Genomic DNA, 22427 nt, shown 5'->3' with positions numbered 1-22427 from the left:
CAGGACAAAAACCCATCCTGCCCATTAATCTTTTCTTTTAAACATTAGAACATAATCCAAAAAGGCTATTAGATGCTTGAATAAAGCCCCAAAATGAAATTACTCTCAACTCACCGATCACTGTGGTGTTGCGGGGACTCAGGCCTGAGATCTGAGGTGTGAGGTTATTATCATAGGTGAAGGAGCTGCTGGCTGTCTGAGTCATGTTTCCCACCATCACAGTGACAGTTTGTGATCCTGCAGTTCCCTGAAATAAGTAATATAGTCATATAAGTGACTGCTGCCTCATTCAGAGCTCAGGCTCTTTGCAAAGCTGGAAAAAGAAAGCAAACTGTTGCCGCTCAAATGATTTCTTAACAAATTACGTGACTTTTGGAAGATGAAATAACACAATCTTCCACCAGCAAATGCAAACGCACGGAAATAACATCTATAAAAAACAGTAGTTTGGAGTCTGAACACTTACTGCTGGCGTTCTGCATTTCAGCTCAGTGTCACTGGCCTCAACCACGCTGCACTCCTCACCACCAACAGTAACTGTGGCGCTCTCACTGAAGCCGAAACCGTTCACTGTCAGCAGTGTGCCTCCTGAGAGAAGAATACAAGAAGATGATGGTCATACTGAGCAATAAAATGAACAATAATAATGATAAACTTGATTTTTATAGCACTTTTTATACGAAAATCTACCCAAAAATGTAAAAAGCATAAAATACAAATAAGTGTGACTATTTGCAAATCAGTGGACTATTTCAGAAAAAAGTGATTCTGCTGATTTTGTGATAAATAACAATAAAGATAATCAGTTCAGTGTAGCTGTTACACTGATTTTGTTGAGTAATGTCTTACCTGCCACACTTCCAGAGAGCGGGGCGAAAGAGGACACAATGAGCTCGTAGGTGAAGTTGAGCATGTTGCCGTCTGGGTAGCGTGAATTACCCAGAGAGGGGAAGTTGACCCACACGGGGTAGGTACCGGCACTATTACTACCCAGTCTGCACACCTGAGTGGTACCTGGAACAAAGCGGACACAAATCTGGCTAAACTTCCTCTGCTAGATAATAAACAGCAGACTCATTTCAACAACAAGATTCAGCAATGACTTCTTCAAACTTCTTTCACTTACTGGTGGTCTGTTCCACGTGGCACCTGGCCTTTCCCACGAAGATGGAGGCATTCTCACTACTGAATCCAGTCCCAGTAACAGTCAAAAGAGTCCCAAGGCCATTGGATCCTGGAAAAGTCAAGTCATGTAATTATAGATACAACCATCACTCCTCTCTATGTAAAGGAAGCGTGAAGCCTCAAACACATCCCATTTCTACACAAAAGTATTTAAGCTCACCTGATCCATTTCCTTCCCCTTTGACTCAATTTTAACATCCCTCCCCCACAAACCCCATTTTCTTTTCTCTCTCCCTTCTTTCTCTTGTTTGAATACAGGAACCACTGAGGGCACTATCTAAAAAAATAAATCTGAATGAATGAAGCGACGTCTCCTCCACTCTGATTTCCACTCAAATTTTGACTATTTTCTTTGGGAATAAAGGAAATTGGTTTTATCTCTTACGCCTTAAAATGAATCGACAACCAACAATACCTCATGAATAAATAATATTTCAGAAGGACACCTTGAGATGGGCTGATTCCTGTCACAGATGGAGTCGCGTCCTCGGACCATTCAAACCCACAGTCACCAGAGCAGTTTGAGGGAATGCCATTGATGTACACATCCGCCTGTAAACAGCATCACAAAGGACAAACTTTCACAACATAAAGGTGTCATTCTGGGTTGGATTAATCCCCAGCATGTGAACCTACTGCTGTAACAGTCCTGGCAACAGATTAATAGAGGACTGTACCTGTCAATCACTTCAAAACAAGCTATTACTTAGTCGCATGCAAACATGTCTGTCACATCCTGCCTGGAGGCACGAAATATCCAAACACTACTGTGTGCAACGCTACCAACAAAAATAGGACTTGCTCTACAGGATTTATGGTATGCAAACACATCCAGCAACCATCAGTAGCCAAAGCATACATTTGACAGACAGACAGCTGTTGAAACCCAAAACCAGATGTGAAGGAGGCTTTATGAATCACTGTCGTACCTGTGGTTTGGTTTCCCAGACACGGAGGAAACCTCCGTCTAGGCTTCGCAACAGTCCTCCCTTTCTCTTCTCAATGGCCGAAACAACAGCGTTTTTGCCGACAACTGACGAGCTGTCAACCTGTAATGAGAATAAATCACAACCAGGACTCAAAGATCAAGCTGCTGGAACAGAACGCATTCAGTATGAGTAAATACTGCTCAAAAAACTACTATCAACACTGAAGTTACTGTATTACTACTACTGCCAGTACTATTATTGCAGCTGCTGGTGCTTTAGTACTACAGTTGTTACAGGTATCAGTTTGATTTAAATGTTCACGTATACAAATATCCTAAGAACAGACAACTGAGGTGAAAGAGACATGACGACTAGGCCAGGCAGAGTAACTAGTATCGAATTATCTTACATAAATTATCGATATATGTTCATGATGTTGATCATTTTGCTAATATTGCCTGTTATGTTTATTCACACGTCTGTTCACATACGAATACCACCAACATTTTAGCCAACACAATGCAAGAAGAACTAGAATTTACCTGTTTTGAAAGACCTGGGTCCTGCAGTGAAAATAATCTGTGTTTTTAACTGTTAACTAAAATAAATCTAGGTGTAGTCTGACCTGGAGCAGAGGTTGGTCTCCGGGTTTAGTGAGCCACTGGATCCTCCACTTGGGGCGTCTGCAGGTACCCTGCCGTTCAACTTTGACCTCACCCATCCCTGCGATTCCTTCCAGAGCGTACTTTAGATCATCCTCACTGATGTCCACCGACAGACCTGAGAACGAGCACTGGTTGTGTTAGACACCGTCCTGTAAAATCAACTGAGTGAATGTACATAGAGGCAGGACATCATATGTACCATTAATACAACAGCAACACTTGCATACAAGTAGCTTAAAAGTCATTGGTCAATCATGGGTCAGTGAGATCATTCTTTTAGGTGATACTCTCATGCACCCAGCCAGGAAACTCACAGTTGCTACAATGCAAATACTACACGTGTCTGTTTGGACTACCTTCAGCTCGGCTGTTCTCAAACTCCACATCAAAGGTGCCGTTGAGAGGAGGCGTGGCCCGGTGGGGCCGAGTGACGGTGACGGTGGCCGCTCCTTCCCTGTACTCAGCCATGTCCTCGCTGCTGTTGGACATCTATGAAATACAAGTGGAGAAAGAAGAGGATTAAAAAAAATCTTTTTAATGGAGTGTGTTGCCTTTTCAATACGACCATACTGTTTGTATAGACGGAAAACGCATGTTTTTCCAAAATGATATCCTTGATGTCAGGGCACAGGTGTCTTTTTGTGCTCGGGGGATCTACGAGTGGACTGTTCACCCTTTAAACATCTAAAAAACAACTAGACCTTTGTTATATACTGGGTTTTGTTGAGTTGTGTATTGATCCCAAATGTTTCCAACGATGTTCAAACCCACAAAAGTCCACAAGTTTACTCAAAGTAACATTTCATTGAGCGAGAGTGAGGAAGGAAGTCACCAAACAATGCTGAACGTAACCTGAATAAAACTTCAAACATTTGTGCCCGAGTCACGTCTGATAGATGTTTGTTATTAATGACGGTTGTTTAATGGTGCGTTCACCACCAAAGCAAATTTTGTGCTTATTTGCGTTACACACGCTAATGTTTATTCACCCCAAACAGCTGGATTACTTTGATGCAAATCAGTCATGAGCGAGCGAGCAACAACACCAAAAGGTGTGTGTGTTTGTTTGTTTTTCATTTAGTGAATTCAGGTTAACCTTTCACTTCACTCAGCACTTTTCAGAGTCTCTCTTCAAGTACATTTCTCCTCCAGCTCATGTTGGCAGTCAGCATTACAGAATATCTCCACAGATCGCTGCTGCAGTCAGGTTGATAAGTGATTTTTATTCCAAAAGTTTAATGGGTTGTTATATTGTGTCATTGTTTGTGTTTGGAGAGGTTTTGCATATATTGTCTTGTTAAGTTTTGTGTGTTTGCTAAACCTGTCCCTATTAAAAAATAAACACAAAATAAATCAGTTTAGTTAAGAAAATGACCAGCTCTGTACATATTTCAGTTTTAAGGAAGGTGGCATCTATATAAAAAACTTAACCCCAGATGAAAAAGGTTTTTTAAAATCATTACAAACACTTGAGGATGAGGAAACAATGGATTAATGTCAGATTTAACAGTAACAAATGTTAAAACTGACACCACAGCCTGCAGTCACACTCTTCCCTAGCAGCCCTTACTGCAATCTGTTAGGCAAATGATGACTACACAACATGTCGAGGCAGGAGACAAATACAGGATCATAGTGGCGCCTCTCTGTACTGAAAGTTATATCACATGGCTGTGGGCTACAGATCATTTCCTCTGTTCTTATGAGTCACACTGCTGAAGCAACACTGTTCCTTAAATCTGACATTGACTACTACAACATCGTTTTCTCCTGTCTTGTCTTTGCTGTTTCAAAGAACAGAGATCAGAATCCTACAACTTGATTTATACTCGTTTTGCCTTTTTTTGGTCTTTTTTATTAGAACTGTCCATATTCTGGGTGTGAGCGGAAAGACTCAGGTTTGATTTCTGGCCCAAGCCCTTTTCTTTGTGTGGATTTTATTTCTCAAGAAACACAAGACCGGCAGATTAGATGCTCCTCATTGTTGCTCCAGCAGACAGAATGGGAAAGCCCCATTTTCTCATTCACAAACGTAACACTTTTTCATCGAGAAGTTAGACTCTCAACATCTAAAACACTGAGGAGGAAGGAGGAAGGTCTAGGTTTTGCAGGGTGTCTGATTCACTGTCAGGCGGTTTCAAGGGCGTCACTTTGTGTTGAAAATGGTGGTGATCAGATGAAGAGACATTTTTCGAAATAGTCTTCAACATATGCAAGTTTAGGCAACGTAATTGGGCCCCATATGAGGTCAAAGTAGATGATTGCGACACATCGGAACATTTTTAACAAATAATGCTTTTAATGCTTTATTGCCTCTTACTGGCTCAGCATGCTTGTTTGAATGTTTGAAATCCTTTTAGCGTTCTCGTGTGTACAGATCTACGTTGTGAAACAAAGGTCACGTGCAGAATTTATTTTAAAACGAAAGGGAAAATTCATATATTGTGAAAAATATCCTTACATGTGTGGACTAGGCCGTAAACTGGATAGTACATTTTTGCTTTCTTGGAGATTAAGTAGATTAAAATAAAAATCAATGACACTTGTCTTTAATATGACACTGTTACATAAATTCACTTAATCAGTTACCTGCAGGAAGCCAACTTCTAGCAGTGGGAACCCAAAGGCACAGTCTGTTGGTGTCGCTTTGATCTCGTATCTGATCTGGGAATCGTATGAGCTGTCTTTGGTGACAGCGATCAGATCGAAGGAATCACCAGAGCTCTCAAAAGGTGGAGGCCTTCTCTTGTTGAGAACAGCTGTAAGAAAACCATTAATTAAATAAACTGCTGACCAGTTAAGTCTCAGTATTATTGGCCAACATCCTCCCAGTCCTACTGTTACACATCAGTATGAAATGTTATGCTCAAAAATGAATTCACATGCTGTTGCAAAAATATATAATGCGCTGAAGGAAAAACACTTAAAATGATCAAAATCAAAACTACTATCAAGCTGTGTACCATTCTCATCACTTGTGGTGGCTCTCTTTCCAATGTGAACGGCATCCACAAAGAAATCAGCGCCAGACTCGTCTTTGTAGAGGTACAACGCCTGCAGACTGTATTTGCTTCCAATGTATTTTGTCTGCAGGGAACTCTGCAGGTCCATGCATTTGTAACTCCACCTATCAAGAAAGATTCAAACTTCTAAGATGAGAATTTTGCATCTGCATGTCTGACAAATTACAATAACTACATGGTTTTCACTGACTTTTGTCCCTTATTAAAGACAGTTGTGATCTTGGCGGTCTCTGTCTTGGTTTGGCCTTGGCTGTTGCGGTAGGAGAACTTCGCTCCAACTTCATTCTTCAGCATTCCTTTGTACGCAAAGCAAAGCTGCAAGAAAGGAGAAAAAAAGAGTAAGGCTCAATCCCATTTCCAATTTTTATCCCATCTAACCCACTGACAAAATCCCAGCCCACTGAGGACAGAGTTATAAGGGGTTAAAAATCTCCCCCAGTGAAATGGGCCAACCCTTCAAGACCCTCATCAGTTTTCGTCAATGGCGCTTATGTGAACAGACGTGATCTGACATTTCCAATATGCCGTCTTCAACTCTGGTGAATAAATTCAAAAATGAACAAAATAAGCAACAATATATAAATAAGTTGTGTGTTTTACCGTGGGATGCTTGTCCAATGAAACTGGTCCGTAGCTGCCACCAGACTCTTTTTTGTAACTATCCTTGAAAACAACTCCAGCGTTCTTCAGGGACCATTGGCCACAGAAGCCAGAGTTCTTCACTGGAGTCCCTTCAGCGGCAGTATCGAACTGAAAGAAATCAGAAAACTGTGAGAATCCAAATTCAGATGCTGTCCAAAGATTTAAGGTCTGTGAGCAGGTTCCACTCACCTGAGAGTTGTCACTTTCAAAGTCCTTGAAGTATGCCACATCAGTCCCTTCGGTGGTTAGGATCTCACTGGGACACTCGGCTTTAAGCATGTCCTCCAGAGCCGACTGCACCTGTTCACAAAATCACACAAGATAGATTTTAGCAGTGTTTCTACTTTTAGTGTTGTTTCTACACAGAACAGGTCGCCACACCTGCAATAACTTCAGGCAAAGTAAAGTAATTATTTCAAGACTGTAAAGATCGTAAACTGTAAAGATTTCAGGGTCATGCATTTGTATATATCTTAGATAGCATCCCAACGCACTGAATCACTATTCTCAACTAGTCTGAGCACAAAGAGAAACAGAGAGGCATCAGGTTTCAGCATTTTTACACAACAGACCTCAGACTCAGTTGCATTGAAGGCGATGGGCTTTGTAGGGACTCCCGCCCAGAGCAGAGTGAACGTCTCCATGTTGCTTCTCCCCTTTGTAACCTCAACAACAGTGATGTTAGTATCTGCTCCAAAGACTTCAGACCAAAGAGGTTTGAAATCCCCTGTAGTCAAAGAAGACAGATGATCAATTCATCTATTTCATTAAAACCATCAATTCAATCCTAAAACACAGATATAATGCTGTTTTAAGTATTTTAACGTTGATTCTAATGAGACTCAAGTGTAACTCCTCATACCTCTGTTTGAATTGAATGTGACTGTGTAGTGAGACCCTTGGCTGTCGTCCTGTTTGGTGACCTGGACCATGTCGGGTTTGACGGACCAAAGGCTGTTCAGCGCTGCTTCCACCACAGCTGCTGAGGCGCTGACTGGAATCGGTCCTACAGAAGAAAATGGCAAAGCTCATGAACAAACTTTAGGCTGTTATATAATAAAGTTTCATTAGCAACGGATTTAAGGTTTTCTTAATCTGACAACGTGTTATCTTTTCACCACTTCCAGGATGATATTTCAAGGTAAAACAATACATTTGATAACCCATGAGCTAACATCCTAGCTAACATAACTGTTTGATTTCATCCAATGTGTTTCACAAGACCTGCATTGATATTGTAGAGCGGATTTACACCTATCCTATTGTATAATATGACACTATCAAACAGCAACAATAGCTAGGAAGTGGTTTAATACCAGTGTTAGTGGTTGTACAGAAGAATAAACCTGGAAATTCAACCATTCAACTGACATTTGATACCCTCCCTGAGCATGACACCCGAAGAAAATGGCCGCTGTGTGAATATGGTCTATTAATGTCCACGATACAAATGCACCAAGTGATTTATTTTACCAGTCTTTGCGTCTCCGTATCCGAGGCTGAAGAAGGTGCTCCCACAGAGATGGCTGGCACAGTTGCTGTTGACAGTAATCCTCTGGACCTCTTTGTCTACAGCACCATTGCTTTGCCAGGATTGAAAAGTAACCACCTAGATAACAGTGAGATAGAGAAAAGGTTCGGTTGAGACGAGGAACCGGCTTTTCAACAAACACTGAAGAGCAGATGTAAGTTAATCACGAAGGCGTAGAGAGCCGTAGAGCTTGCAACAATGCTAACATAACACCTTGAAAACACAAACTGTTTCACTTGAGAAAGCTGCATCCATGGCTTAAAAATGAGCAAGGTCTGGCTGTATTTCTGTGACGACAGACGTGTCTCTGGTTAGAGAAGCTAGAAACAAGGATAGAAAAGTCCTAGCTAACTAGAGGACTGACAGAAACCAGTTGATGCTAAGTTGTCATTAGCGGCTTTTATCAATGTTGACATTCTGTCTTTGTTTAAATCTGGGAATAAGTGCACAGTGCAAAGCAACAGGTGAGCAACTGCATACCTGTTCCTCATTGAACACTTCGTAGTCAGCCACGAGAGTCTGAATCTCACTGACAGCATCGTCCGTCTGGTCTTCTGTAAACGAACTCTCCCCTTGGAAGACGGCAACGTTGAGGCTACCTGGACCGCCGTAATTTTGTTGCAGAACTTCCAAGTAGTAGCTACAGAAAACAAAAAATGTAAAAAAAAAAACATTTCAAGGGAAACTTTATGTTCACAGCTACAACAAGTACAGTGTACTACATGTATTTGTTTGTAGTTTTCAAGAGCTTATTAGCGCTGTAGTCCTGTACTTACGGTTTTCCTCCTTCCAGAGCCATTACAACAGACTTTTGTGATTCCTGACGATAATCTGGGACATAACGTGTTTGGTACGCCACTTTAACCTAAAGTGGAGGTTGGGAAAAAAAACATGTTATACATTCAACATCTAAATTTCTTGGGTTATTTTGATTGTCTCTACAGAAGCCGAGAATGGTTGTTCTATACTGTTGTAATGAAATGAAAATCCAAAATGTATTATTTCCTTATCTTTCCTTATATTGACTTTTTCATTAACTGTTTTCCCTCATAACTTGATTTAAGGGCATTAACTGTCATGGGTTTGGGTTTTTGGTCAGTTGATTCCCTGCTTATGTTGAAGACGTACCACTTCCTGTCTTTGTCTGTTTTCCCGCCCTTTCTCCTGCTGCCCTGTGTTTTGTTTCCCTCCTGTGTTCCTGTGTCTCCTCTGATTCTCTGTTTCTCTGTTTCATGTTTTAGCTGTATTTGCTGACTGTGTCCTCAAGCTTATTCTGGTTTGTACTTTTTTATTTTTTTGCTTGTTGGTTACTCCTATTCTCTTGCCTGCCTTTCGTTTTGGATTATCGGATTATCGGTTGCCTACGATACAACAATTATTGTAATGTACAGTCTTACATACGAAATAATTAAATAAATGAAATAATTAACTTAATTGTGATCTTGAGATGATGGAATCAAAAAATATTTGCTAGTGAGTTATTCATTGTGTAGTAAACTGTCTGTTCTTACCTTATCTTCTGGACGGCTCGAGTTGCTGAGGTAGACATCACATCTGTCGTCACACTGGAGGTAAATCGTAAAGTTGCCGCTGGCTGGAGGGACAAAGAAGCCTCTGGATCGTGTACTGAACTGAGTTGTCGTAGAAAAGATGTGGGGCAGGAAGTCGATCCACTTAGCCATATATCCAGGCTTGCTCTCATTGTAGCTGAGAATGTCAGTCAGATAACGAGGTCTTGTAATGTTCCACATCTCCATCTTCAAGCCTCTTCCACCTTTGTTTAAAAAGGAAATGAACAGTGGTGCATCAAAATTACAGCTGAAACGATTAGTTGATTAATCAATGAGTCGACCAGCAGAATAATCTATTTTCAGTTTTATTTATTATTTATTTATTTATTTTATTTTCAAAAATACCAAGAATTCACTGGTTCCAGCTGCTCAAAAGTGAGAATTTGTTGCTTTATTTTGACATATATGATAATAAATGGACGAACAATGGATGCAAGGAAGGAAATTTGACTTGAAGTTGATTCTGGCGCCCCCTGAGGACAAAAGCAGTATGAGCACCACCTGGTAAAGATGTTGATCTGGCTAGTTACGTGCGTTTGTTTTGAAAGACTGTGCAATAACTATTAACTAATGTCCTTATCCTGAGAATCCTAATGCTATAGGTTGTAGAACCGGTGTCTGTATTGTCTGTCGACGTCAGCTCGGAGAGGTCTTTTGTATGATGTGTCACAGTCAGATAACAGACTATCTTGTTACGGTACACAGCACATCAAAGACCCTCAGTCGTTGATAGACTGTGACAAGTGATGACAGGAGATTGTCATCTTCACGACCGTCGTCTTGACAAGTGACAAAGATGTTTTGAATTCTTGCTTTGATCAACAGATCGTGCTGTCCAGATAATGACACAGCACAAAATAAATCAGATAGACAAATCAAGTCAAGCGTTAGTTGCATGACATCAGATGACAAGAATAGTTGAGTAATAGAGTTGTGTCTCACCTGGGTAGATTGTCATGTTGTTCATCTCTTGCTTGGCAGTCCTGCAAATGATCTTGTCATCGGACACAGTCTGGATTACACACGGCAGGCCTGAAGAAAACAAGCGTCAGTGATTAAAAGCATGTCTGAGCTCTGACATTCCCAACCAGTGGGCGGTGGGCCGAGAAGACAGTGGTACAGACACACGGTTAAATTAGAATAAAATATTGTGTTAATGTAATTTACAAAGCAAGAGTTAACACAAATAAAAACAGAGAATTAAAATGCATAATTTCGATAATCGTCTATGTTAGCTAGCCAACGTTTCCTCGGATGCAGTGACACAAAATGGTTCAGTTTTTGAAATGAAAAGGTGACTAATAAATTCTCCAAAGCATTTGATGAAGAAATATAACCCCAAATACATGAAATATGGATTCATTGAAACATTCAAAGTGACTGTCAGACGTTCTGTCTCTACAACATGTCTAAAAACATGTAAAATGACTCATGAAATGTTACGAAACACAGCAGCTCGTTTGTCATGGTCTGTTGTGTCTCTAAGCTTTCAGACGATTCTTTCCCCTGCCGTGCCACAACTCTGTGTTTTCTTTTGTTTGTCGTGCCTTGAAGTATGTGCACATCCTGCGGTGTTAAAAAGGATTATCACCATCGCGTGACTTGAGGCCCCGACAATGCGCAGTTTTGTTTTGTGGAGACGCACCACATCGTCTATTCATGCCGAACACTTTGTACTGTGTGAGAACAATATCAGTGACTTTATCAGTGTTAGAAACTGGCTAGAGGGAGTTTTTTTTGTAAGTTTCCAGTGTGACAGTGGCGATTACCTCCAATGAGAACACGTGCTGGGAGATCGGTTTCGTCGAAGAACCGGCCGTGGATGGTCACCAGGGTGCCACCCATGATGCTGCCCTTGGATGGAGACACTCCTGTCACCTCTGAACAAGAGACACAAGACATTTTTCACTGCGATGAGAACAAATACGACACAGTTACGACACATGAACAACTTTCTGTCTGACGTACCTGCAAAGGTCTGAAACATGGAGAGCTTGTTCAAAGCTGAAACTCTGAACAGGTTCTTCTCTGGTAAACTCCTAAAGATTTTAAATATATTAATTAGTGTTATTAGAGTTGTTCATACTGTTGTTGAGCATCATTGGAGTTAGCATGAAGTCAAACATTTTAACAGTGCTTTACCTTCCATAGTCAGCATCAAGAATGTAACTCCAGTTCTGGTGGCCTGTTGGACACAAAAGAATAAATATTCAAGCAGTTTGCTCCATTTTTAAATCGATCTTTTTAAAAAATAAATATCAAGCACAGCTGAAATTGTGCATCTTACCAACATAAGTCCCCGACATTTTGCAGCTCATGGATCCCCAGTGAGAACTTTCAGTGTCCAGTCGTAGGTTATATCTTTTGAAATATAGAAAAAAAACAAACTGTTAGGACTGTACAAAATACCAAATCATTTTCATTAGCGTTGTGTCTTTAGTGCATTTTTGGAGTTTTCACTGTGCTTTCATTTCCAAAGGCAATCTAAATCTCGACAAAGTACTCACAGGTCATCTGACTCCGGTTTAAGCAGCTCGCATGGCATCCCTCCCATGAAGGATCTGCAGAAAACAAGTTCAATTTTCAATAATCACTGAATAACTAGTAACCCCACACAGCCCATGAAAACTGCTGCTGAAAATGTATTCTGTGTATTTTAGCTGCTCTTTTCTGTCTGTTTTACACAGAAAATTTCCATTTCATGTAATTTAATGGACAATAACGTTTTCTTATCTCATACGTTTTTAAAGAATACACGAACAGAACCTTTTCTAATGGAGGTTAAAGTCAACTGTCATTATTCAGTCAATGTGCCTCCTTTTATTGACAGAATATCATCAAACAGCAGTCAGAAATATCCTTTATTCTTTATTTTATTTTCATACCTCAGAAATCTGACGTTGAGGCCGTTGGTGCTCTTTTGAGTGTTGCTTCCGTACACATCAGTGAAGATCCGTCCTCGCAGTGTCACCACAGCGTCTGCAGTGAGATGAAGATGAAAATATGTGAAGTTCAAACTGGACTCTGCACATTAACAGCGTGCTGTAGGGGTAAAGCACTGTACCTGGGAGACCAGTTTGTGTAGTCATGGACTGGATAGTTGGCGTGCGATACCACCGGGTCTGAGAAGAGTTACAGTGAGAACGAATAAGACTTTTGGAGCAAAATACAAACTTCTGTCTGTGATGCATTTGCTGCACACTTACATAAAAGCTGCAGTGCCAAGATTTGTACCCGCCTCTGCATAACCTTTCTTCAGGAATGGGAACACCGTCCACACTGACACGAATCATATAGTCATCACGCGGCATGGCTCTGTCGTGGACCAGATTAAATATATATGCATGAAGACACATATGTACTTTTTCAGAGATGTGTTCAATCAGTTAAGAGCTCTCGGCCTGCAGGCTACCTGGTGTAACACATGATCTGGTTGCTGTGTGTTGAGTCTCTCTCCACGTCGCAGGGGATCGACCGGGTGTCTGACACCAGGGTGACACGGTTGCCAAATTTGTCGTCTTTTGGATTTAGCTGGAATTGATTCTCGTTGGCAAAACCTGGAAATAAAGTGCCGAAATAATAATTTCAAAACAATAAATGCAAAATGTTTTGTCTGGATAAATACAGGATGAGTCCTACTGAAGGAAATTGTTTAGCATTATGAAAGCAGCTGAAAATGTAGATTTAGTTTGACAAACTTGGGATTAGGAATTGAGTTTTTGTCAAAGTTTAGGATAAAATTAGCAGTGATGGAATGTAACTAAGTACATTTACTCAAGTATTTACTTTGCTTGAATATTTCCATTTTCTAGTACTTTGTACTTCCACTCTACTACATCTTGAAGGCAAATAATGATCTGAATGGCTGTTTTGATAACTTAAGTAACTAGTTACTTTGCTGATTGTGTGCTGCATCAAAACCAAAGCATTGTTAAAGTAATTTATTACATCAACAAACAAATCCAAATCAAATCTGATAATCGTCCAGGCTGACAATCAGTCAACTCATTGTATACTACATATATGTATCATTTACTTTTAGTTTGACCTTCAAAAGTACCTCAAAGTTGTACCTAAGCAAAGAAACTGAGTAAATCTACTTTACAATCCATCACTGAACAGGACAAACAAGACACTCTGATCACCTTTTGGCCATTTTTAACCGTATGTGTTTAATTTATGTGTTCATGTAACTGAATTAAAACACAACATCCACAGTTATTCTTCTGGGTTAGTTGGGTCTGAATCAAGATTTAAACATCATAGTTGTGGATTAACCGTCAACAAAACTGTAATCTGTCCTGTGTGAGGATATATTCTCTCACCGTCTCCAAAGATGGTGATTCGTGTCGCTCCATTGTAGCTTCCATGATGTGGACTTATGTAGTTAACGCGCTGAGCACCTGAAACATAGAAAACACAAATATAAGAGATCTTTTTCCTCCTGAGCAGTCGGCTGGTGGTGGATTGAGGGGAAATGTGTACCACCACTCGCACCTAGACCATACAGAACTCCATAAAAAAAAATACAGATTTTTACAAACTGTCATTGTTAATGTAATTTGAGACTGACTACTTACTGCAGCAGCACCACAGTGCGAGGAGGAGAGCCGCCGACTTCAACGGGGGCCCCATCCTGGAGATTTCCCACATGTCCCTGCTGCCTCACCTGCTGTCTGCGGAGGGCTGATGCTCAAGAGCTGCTGGGAAACGGTCAGATATTTAACTACAAACCTGCTTTTTTGTGTAAGAAGTATCTGTACCAGCTTTATAGAGCTCACATGAATAATTACTCATGACTAATTATTAATGAATAATTCAAATATAACAAATTTCTCTGGAGGAAAATCACTGAAAAGTAAAGATAAGTAATCTAAATGAAAACGAGTAGATTAGACACGAATCCCAACATGATTATTAAAGAATGAAAGCCAACATTAATTAAATATAGCTTCAAATCTGTTACAACCACGAAAAATTTGAAAAGATTTTTATTTTCATATTAGAAAATGATTTAAAAATTGCTTAAAGTTGCCCACCTGCCTGTTGGAAACACTGTTTAAATGTCTCCTAGATGCCTCAGGTGTTGAGAGAGAATCTGCCTGTGTCCACAACAGAGCACCAACTCTTTATAAGGCTGCTCAGTGCCCCGCCTCTCACCTGAGGCTGGGAGGAGCAGACTGCTCAGAACAACCCATCCTGCTCTCCATGCAGTTAATCAGCACCGCAGTCCGTCTAAATCTGTTGCTGAAATCAGACCAAACTGATGTGCTCATTTCCTGTCTGAGAGTAAAACAGGGGTAAAAAAAAGGACGATGAGTAACTGCGTCATGATCGGGAATCTAAACCAAGACTTTGAAGGAAGCGAAGAGGAAGTTGTGAGAAAAGTAGATTTTGTCAAGGGTCAGTCAGGAGAGTCCTTGAGTAAAAGTACTAATACCACACTGTAAAATACTCTGCTACAAGTTCAAGTCCTGCGTTGAAAATGTGACTTAAAGGTGCAATATGTAAGACTTTTAGTTTAAAACATTCACAAATTAACAACAGAATTTGAAGACGACAGTTTTGACGTTCGGTCAAAGCAGATATGCTAACTGGCTCAGTATAACCAGCAAACTATTAAAAGTAAAAGTACTCAAGGCAGAAAATTATATTATTAGATTATTATTACTCGTGTATAATAATATAAAAGCAGCATTTCACTGTCTTGGTTGAGGTGGACCTCATATTGAACTGTTTTGTATAAGACCAGTGGATATATACATACATATATATATATATATATATTCTGTATATATACAGGTTGACCGATTATCATCCAGGCTGATTATCCGATACTCATCATCACTCATCATGTTTTCTTTTTCTTTTAATCTGATTGATTTAAAAATGCTCCTTTGGGTTTGATGCACTTTGCAATCTGCAAAGTAACTAGTAACTAAAGTTATCAATTAAATGCAGTGAAAAGTACAAAGTTTGCCTCCAAAATGTAGTGGAGTAGAAGTAATAGTAGCAGAAAATGTACATCAAAGTACCTCAAAACTGTATTAGGTACAATTATTTGCTAAAATGTGTTATATTAAATGAGTGTGTTATGTCTGTTATGTTATTCTGTTGATAAACACTGGAGACCAGAGTGATGTTGTGTGATCCTTGTGTGCACATGTGCACGGTCACAGACTTATTCTTTATTTTAAAATTGTCATCCTGTTAGTGAGCCTCTATTTTACTGAATGTATCTGTAATCTCATTACATCCTTTTTTGTGTAACTTTAAAAGAATACAGTTAACTTTTTTTTTATCCTGAATCCCTTCACATGTATAACGTTACTCCCCAAGCCTGACAAATAAAGATTATTGTCATTATAGATTAATCAGCTGATTATTTTCTTTAACAATAAATTGTTTGCTTTGTGAAAAGTCTGAAAAAAATAAGAGATGCTGTAACCCTGAGTTATTCCACTGAACTTATTTGATTTGATTTGATTTTATCATTACTCATCTTCGTTCGTGTCTACATGTGACGGTATGTTTTAGTATGTGTGCTATAGGAAAGATGTTCAAACAAATTGCCCCTGGTGGGATCAATAAAGTTGTCTGAATCTGAATCCGAGCCAAAAGTGACACCCTCACGATGTTTGTTTTATCCAACCAAAATGTCAAGTATTAAATCAATTAAAAAGAAAAGCAGCAAATCTTCCCATTTATGAAGTTATCACATGTTTTATTGCAAAAATCTTATTTTGTAAAGTAACTAAAGCTGTCAGACAGTTGCTGTAGATAAAATGATGATCTCCCTCTCTGTATTGTGGTGTAGAAGTAGAAAGTGGCATGAAAAGTACAAGTTCCTAAAACTTGATCTTGAGCCGTACATTGACCGGATTTCAAACAATAGGAAGCAAACATTTTTAAAAAAAAATCAGGAAGTAAATAAACAACATATCATATGAGGTCATTGATAGTTCTGCAGATTGGTGCACAGAGAACAGTGCTCAACATCAACAAAACCAAAGAGCTGATTGTACATCATTAAAAACTGAGCATTACACAGTACAGCATAAAAGGAAAAAAGAAATAAAACATGAACATGTTAGGAATTATTGTGCAATTTATTTACTTTTATTGCATTGTATAAAATTGCTAGGAGAATATCACAATATGGTTGCATGAAAACATCCTTTCAGTTTGTCCTTTGTTCAACAGTATGGACCTTTAATGTAATCTAAAATGTGATCATCTTCAGTAACAGTGTTGCTCTGACCGTGTCTTCAGGTGTTAAACTATGTGGATCTTCAGAAACATGTCTAGTCTTGGCAGTAAACTTGAGTTGCGTCAGTCTGCAGCTCAGGAATGTTATCAGCTGTGTAATTTCAACACAAACTTTTGCAACAACCAAAAACCAAAGACAAGAAAAACTTGACTTTTCACACCATACAAGGTGTCAGTATATTATTAGTTTACCATCACATGCTGAACAGACAGAATTCACACTATTACAGTAACCATTAATCATCACAGTCACAGTCTATTCAAGTGCGTCCCGTGTTTCCTTCAACACTCCCACAGAGCAGAAGAGTTACATCGTTTCCTGGATTCACAAAAATATCAGCAGACTTTCTAGAGATTGTGAAATACTGAGAATGCAGAGCCAGAGGTAAACCCCCTAACCATAACCTCAGTCCAATAAAGGTCTATAGCCACCAGTGGTCTTGAGGGATTTATGTTATTTAGACACCAGATCAAAGTGTCTCCATCAAACAAAGTGAAGTCAGGCTCATAAAACAATATGACATCGGGAAGGAAACCAGGAGGGACAGAGATCTGATGTGTGAATACAGCAGGAGGACAACTTCGTAACTTTAGCTGCCTCGAGTGGCAGTGAGAGATTACTGTTTAAGATTTTAAAATGTAATCTTATCATCACATGTGTTGCTGATAGCTCCTGGTAGGGGTGGAGATTTGGAAAATATGGCAGGCTCAGTCATTACTGGTGAGCTGTGAGCTCTCTTCTCTGTATGAAAAACAGGATCCAGACAGAAGATAAGATCATGTATGTATTTATATTTTTAGCTCATTTGAATGGCCTTGTGGTATTATCAAGTACACACAAATTTATTATTGATTATATATATATATGTATATATATATATATATATATATATATATATATATATATGTCATTATGTTCCTTTTTATCCTAGAGACCCACAATTATTATTTTTTTAATATATTTTTCTTTTTAAAATTCTCTTTTTAAAACCATTTACTCTGATTCTTATTATTATTCTATTATTCTTATATTTATGGCAAAGTCAGTCATATAGAACAGCCCTTAATGCTCCCTTTGTCCCATTGTTAGTATATGTCACAAATAAAACATTTACATTCTTACTTTCTTGAATCTGGTGTTTTCTTTTGTGACCTTGAATATAAACATATATGGATTCACTGTAGGTTTCTCTGTATTATATTAAATGTGTTGTGACAGAAAGATGTCACCTGACTGTGAGGTGTATTTCTGAATATTTCAGACTTGTTTTTCATCGTGTTTAAGTTTGCCAGAATGAAAACTTATTTGAGAACGACAGAGGAGACAAAAGATTGTAGCTTGACATTGTTTTACTACTTTAAAACAAAAAAAACATTAATCTGAGTTCACAAACAAAATTTGAAAACTGAAAAACTGCCACAATATTCAATAAAATAGCAAACATTTCACTTTTTTGCATAATCAGAATCATCTTTATTGGCCACGTGTCTGCACACAAACAAAGGACGTCACAGCATGTGCTCTCAGGTGCCTCTGGGTAAAGCTGCCAAAAGAAATGTCTTGTTTTCTTGCACAACACTCATGAGAGCAACAGCAGAGCTCTGAAACACTTTATTTAAAGACGATAATGGTTATTCTGTCAATCATTCCCTCAGTGTAATTGTAAACCGTCAATCATGTTGTTTTACAAAAGAAAGAGAGTGGAGATGAATGAAAAACCACGGGCTCTTGGAGGTGAACATTTTTGTTTTTGTTTTGAAAGTTATTAAGTATTTTCTCCGTTTACAGGCCGTCTTGTTATTGCATCATTCCAAAGATTTCCAAGAAAGACATTTTAACGGGACAACTACCAAGCATTTTGTGGTTTTCACAGTTCAGACTCGTGGACTCAGAAAAGAGCTTTGAATGAGTCAGGCAACGTTAAAGCAAGTTTATGAGCAAATATTGTGCAGTGGTGGTGAGGCATGCAGATGATCAGTGACTGTGCAGCGCTCAGTGCAGCTGGGCCACAAGATGTGAGATACATAAACAAAATAAAATGAGAAAGTGTCACAGTACAAACCACAAGTTCTGTGACTCGGGAGAGATCCTCAAAGCCACATCCTTGATTATTACACTGAGGAAGTTGGATTATGTAGTTGTGGTCATGGTCGAGACTCCAGATGATTCTGGTGGAAAGGCTGGACTCAAGTTGTAGTCGAAAGTATAAAACTCCATCTCATGACCTCAAATAAAAATGTGTCATTTATTTATTTATTTACTCATTTTATAAACGTATTGTTAATTTTTATTTTTATTTTTACAAGTCAGGCAATAACATAGAATCTGTACAAAAGCAAGTTGCAAGTAAACCATTTATGATTAACTATCCTCAAAGCTAAGTGACATTAAAGAGAGAAAAGTAAATAAACAAATATAAATTATTAAATAAATAAAATAAGATAAATCTAATCAAATAGAATTGATTGATTTTGGATTGTGAAGAGTTAATTCTATGGGGGTTCGTTGTTTATTTAAGGTTTAATTTACGTTTAAGTAAAAACAAGAAACAAATCAACATTTTCCTTTCAATTCCTTTTCAAATCAATTGTCTTATTTTTTTAGTTAGCCATTCAGTTGATAAAATGTCGTGTCACAACGTGTCACATCTTACCACATTGTTGTAACGTGTTAAAGTAGGAAATAGTGCAAGAAAAAGCAAGACAAATGGAAATATGTATTACAGCTTGTGAAATGCAATTTGCTTTTATTACTGAGTGTGAGATGAGAAGAATGATGCCACTCTCATGTTTTTACGTTGTATATGAGACTACAGTCAGCAGCCAGTTGGTTAGCTTAGCATAAAGACCTGAAACAGCTCACCTGGCTTTGTCTCCGATGAACAAAATCTGCCGTCTGCCACCGAAGGCTCACTATTATCCCTAGTATTTATTACAATGTTTGTTTAATCTGTACAAAAAACAAAATGCCTCCAGGAGGTTATGAGCTAAACTATTTCTAGGCCGGGAGCAGTGACCTCTGGTTTTACATTTTGGCCTTGGAACAGATTAAAAAGACAAGTTATAATGTGTTGAATAGTGTGATTTAGAGACGCTTCTCAAGTAATGCACTGCAAAGTGAATAACTGTGTAAGTCAATACATCAAACTGTTTCTTTAACATAAAAATGTGAAGAAATGTAGGAAAATTAACTTTATTTTATGGAAACTTCGCCATTTTAGACCGTGTTTTAATAAAACTTCCAGTAAAAACTAATGTGTACTTTCACTTGTCAAGTTTCATAAAGTTGCTCTAGACACGAGAAGCAACAGCGAATGTTGGGACGCCAAAACGTGACTGTTGTAAATTGCACTCAGATCTGGATTCTGCATGAACAGTCTCCGACTTAATGGTCTGTTGTAGTTATCTGAAGAACAACAAACACACATAGCGACCTACAGTATGCAGACACTCAAGTACAATTACAGCCCACAGACAAGCTGTCACACTGCCCACATACCAAACCAAAAACTCAGTCTAAAAATACAATTAGCGCTGTCGCCGACAGTATCATGTAACTGACAAATACTTTCCACGAAGTCTGAATTCTTAAAAAAAGAAACAGGAGAAGAAATGCAGCCGAGCAGGTTCAGGCAGTGATGCAAAATGTGCAGTGTACCGGCTCATCTGGCTCAAATTCTCGAAAAGACAAAATTGCGAAACGGCAGCAGCAGCATGAGCTCACGGCTGACGTGTTTGACCGCAGCGCCTTGATGATTTTCAGTGATAAAAACAAGAAGTCTTGGCCTTTTTATATTACAATCGCGACAACTTCCCTGCTTGTCAAATATAGATATACTTTTTAAAAATATATCGCTTTTAAATATGTATGTAAATGCACAATATATTGGTAAAGAAACTAAACAAGGTAAAAAAAAATAACCTCCAACAAATGTCTTTGTGTTCTTAGGTAACATCCTAGAGAACTGGAGTGTCACAACATTGTATGAGAAGGAGATGATGACATTTCTGTCACACTACTGTGTTACTATGACTTAATATCACTATTTTTAGAACAAAACACTCATCATTCTGTCTGGAAAAAGAAAATGGAAATAACAATAAATCTGTCTACATTCTTTGCTCTGAGCAAGGAAATCAATTAAAAGGCTCTTCTGTAGTATTAAATAAAAAAAAAATCAGCACCCAGAATGACCAAAATAGGCATGACTTTATTTTTTTTCTTTCCAAAACTGCTGCATAACAAACTAAAATCAATATGAAAACACACAATACAAAATAAAAATAACACTTCAGCATTGCTCACAATGAGAACAAACATCAGTTTGGATTTTAATCGTGGATCTACGGCGAGTAAAAAAATGTCTAGACGGGAATCGTCTCGTTCACAAGGTGGCGTGTTGAGCTAGAAAAGCTCTGATTCTCTGCAGGAGCTCTTTCTTCACGCTGTCCGGTACGAGCGCTGATCGGGAGAGAAAAGAGGACAAGTGTTGATACGTCAGGACAAACTGAACACCGTGATTAGAAAAAGAGAGACACTCAATACATATGATGAATAAAATAAATAAATAAATAAATAATGTTCAGCAGGTTTAACTGAAATTTGACTGTGCAGCCAGAGAATGTGCAAAGAAAAAACAACGGGACATTATAAACCTATTGAGTTACATTTACATTAACATTAATAACACTATATATGTGTATGTACTGCTGAATTTTTATATGGTATATGATATGATTATATGATGTCAACAAGGGTTGACAGTCTGTATCTACAGTATCTTATGTTATTACTAAGAAAGGGGCAGGTAATGTGAGTGTTTCTTTCTTCTTGATCCTGTTTTGTTGTAGGTAAAAGCGTATAATTTGTTTTGTACAACTGTCTTTTTTGGAAATGTAACACTGAAATGAGGAAAATGAACCAAACATGAACATGAACCACACGGTTTCTATACTTCCTCCACCCCCTGAAGCTCTGTACCTCTGCCTTTAGGTGTGACATCTGTGACCAGGTCCTCCACTGTGACATGCTCCAGGCCCTTTTCTTTGATCACATCTGGACAAAACAGCAAATGACATCAGGGATCCAGTTTCATGGAAGCACCGTTACACACACACACACACACACACACACACACACACACACACACAGAAATAACCAACACAATACCTTTGCAGTGTGCTTTCAGCTGATCCTTCCATCCACACTCCACCAGCTTCGCCCTGAGCAATTCTTTCAACCTGCAGCCGCACATTGAGTTGTCACATTTAAACGGCTGCTGTCTTTGAAAAACATTCGTAGACAAATCACTGAGGAGAAAAAGCTTGCTTACCGCTCCCGTTCCCCCATTTCTATCAGCTTCTGGTTGATTGCAGCCCTCATCTGCGAGTCTTTGCTCATGATCTGTCTGAAACGAAGCACACGCAGCAGCAGAGTCGATTCAGATTCAACGATTTCACGGAAACACACAAAAAACGTTTGCATTTGCTAGCTATCAGGTAAACGGCACCTTTCGTCGAGATGGATCAGCTGGGGAACACACGGTCCCTTCACACAACCGTACCGTGCGAAACAGTAGGAGCTTAACGGTTCCGCTTTGCTTCGGCAGATG

The 22427-nt window shown here is 38.9% G+C and overlaps 2 protein-coding genes across 3 annotated transcripts in view; both read right to left on the bottom strand.

Annotated features, from left to right (window-relative positions):
* pkhd1l1.1 (PKHD1 like 1, tandem duplicate 1) overlaps positions 1 to 14181 on the bottom strand; it is a gene marked incomplete at its 5' end in the record, with an annotated part of 37584 nt that extends 23403 nt beyond the window's left edge. Inside the window, 31 exons of the mRNA XM_084380290.1 lie at positions 115 to 247; positions 467 to 588; positions 850 to 1014; positions 1127 to 1234; positions 1632 to 1737; positions 2115 to 2234; positions 2740 to 2894; positions 3136 to 3268; positions 5369 to 5538; positions 5743 to 5906; positions 5993 to 6117; positions 6403 to 6552; positions 6634 to 6744; positions 7017 to 7171; positions 7307 to 7450; positions 7918 to 8053; positions 8456 to 8615; positions 8752 to 8840; positions 9487 to 9749; positions 10489 to 10578; positions 11316 to 11426; positions 11515 to 11585; positions 11689 to 11731; positions 11834 to 11907; positions 12054 to 12107; positions 12432 to 12525; positions 12611 to 12668; positions 12753 to 12861; positions 12959 to 13103; positions 13872 to 13949; positions 14127 to 14181. Coding sequence (XP_084236416.1) covers positions 115 to 247; positions 467 to 588; positions 850 to 1014; positions 1127 to 1234; positions 1632 to 1737; positions 2115 to 2234; positions 2740 to 2894; positions 3136 to 3268; positions 5369 to 5538; positions 5743 to 5906; positions 5993 to 6117; positions 6403 to 6552; positions 6634 to 6744; positions 7017 to 7171; positions 7307 to 7450; positions 7918 to 8053; positions 8456 to 8615; positions 8752 to 8840; positions 9487 to 9749; positions 10489 to 10578; positions 11316 to 11426; positions 11515 to 11585; positions 11689 to 11731; positions 11834 to 11907; positions 12054 to 12107; positions 12432 to 12525; positions 12611 to 12668; positions 12753 to 12861; positions 12959 to 13103; positions 13872 to 13949; positions 14127 to 14181 — 3691 coding nt within the window. The remainder of the gene's footprint in view (positions 1 to 114; positions 248 to 466; positions 589 to 849; positions 1015 to 1126; positions 1235 to 1631; positions 1738 to 2114; positions 2235 to 2739; positions 2895 to 3135; positions 3269 to 5368; positions 5539 to 5742; positions 5907 to 5992; positions 6118 to 6402; positions 6553 to 6633; positions 6745 to 7016; positions 7172 to 7306; positions 7451 to 7917; positions 8054 to 8455; positions 8616 to 8751; positions 8841 to 9486; positions 9750 to 10488; positions 10579 to 11315; positions 11427 to 11514; positions 11586 to 11688; positions 11732 to 11833; positions 11908 to 12053; positions 12108 to 12431; positions 12526 to 12610; positions 12669 to 12752; positions 12862 to 12958; positions 13104 to 13871; positions 13950 to 14126) is intronic.
* A 6825-nt stretch (positions 14182 to 21006) lies between these two features.
* LOC311272486 (transcription and mRNA export factor ENY2-2-like) lies at positions 21007 to 22409 on the bottom strand. 2 transcript variants are annotated; one of them, XM_084378929.1, is made up of 5 exons: positions 22326 to 22409; positions 22149 to 22223; positions 21986 to 22056; positions 21797 to 21871; positions 21007 to 21277 (listed from the first exon to the last, which is right to left on the bottom strand). In XM_084378929.1, the coding sequence occupies exons 2-5, from the start codon at positions 22214 to 22216 to the stop codon at positions 21201 to 21203; spliced, it is 291 nt and encodes a 96-aa protein (XP_084235055.1). In that variant the 5' UTR covers positions 22217 to 22223; positions 22326 to 22409; the 3' UTR covers positions 21007 to 21200. The 2 variants fall into 2 exon arrangements, with proteins under 2 accessions (XP_084235055.1, XP_084235054.1); XM_084378928.1 differs by lacking the exon at positions 22326 to 22409 and having other exon boundaries at positions 22149 to 22319.
* Between the last annotated feature and the right edge of the window lie 18 nt (positions 22410 to 22427).

Source organism: Pagrus pagrus (genome assembly GCF_965226575.1).
Source record: "Pagrus pagrus genome assembly, chromosome: 17".
Lineage (NCBI taxonomy): Eukaryota > Metazoa > Chordata > Actinopteri > Spariformes > Sparidae > Pagrus > Pagrus pagrus.
This window is presented reverse-complemented; position numbering and strand designations above follow the sequence as displayed.

Coding starts and splice junctions, on each gene's coding strand:
- LOC311272486 (XM_084378928.1), bottom strand. CDS start 22,300: ATGCAAACGTTTTTTGTGTGTTTCCGTGAAATCGTTGAATCTGAATCG. Junction 22,057..22,148: donor GAAATGGGGGAACGGGAGCG/GTAAGCAAGCTT, acceptor GTGCGGCTGCAG/GTTGAAAGAATTGCTCAGGG. Junction 21,872..21,985: donor GCTGAAAGCACACTGCAAAG/GTATTGTGTTGG, acceptor TGTTTTGTCCAG/ATGTGATCAAAGAAAAGGGC.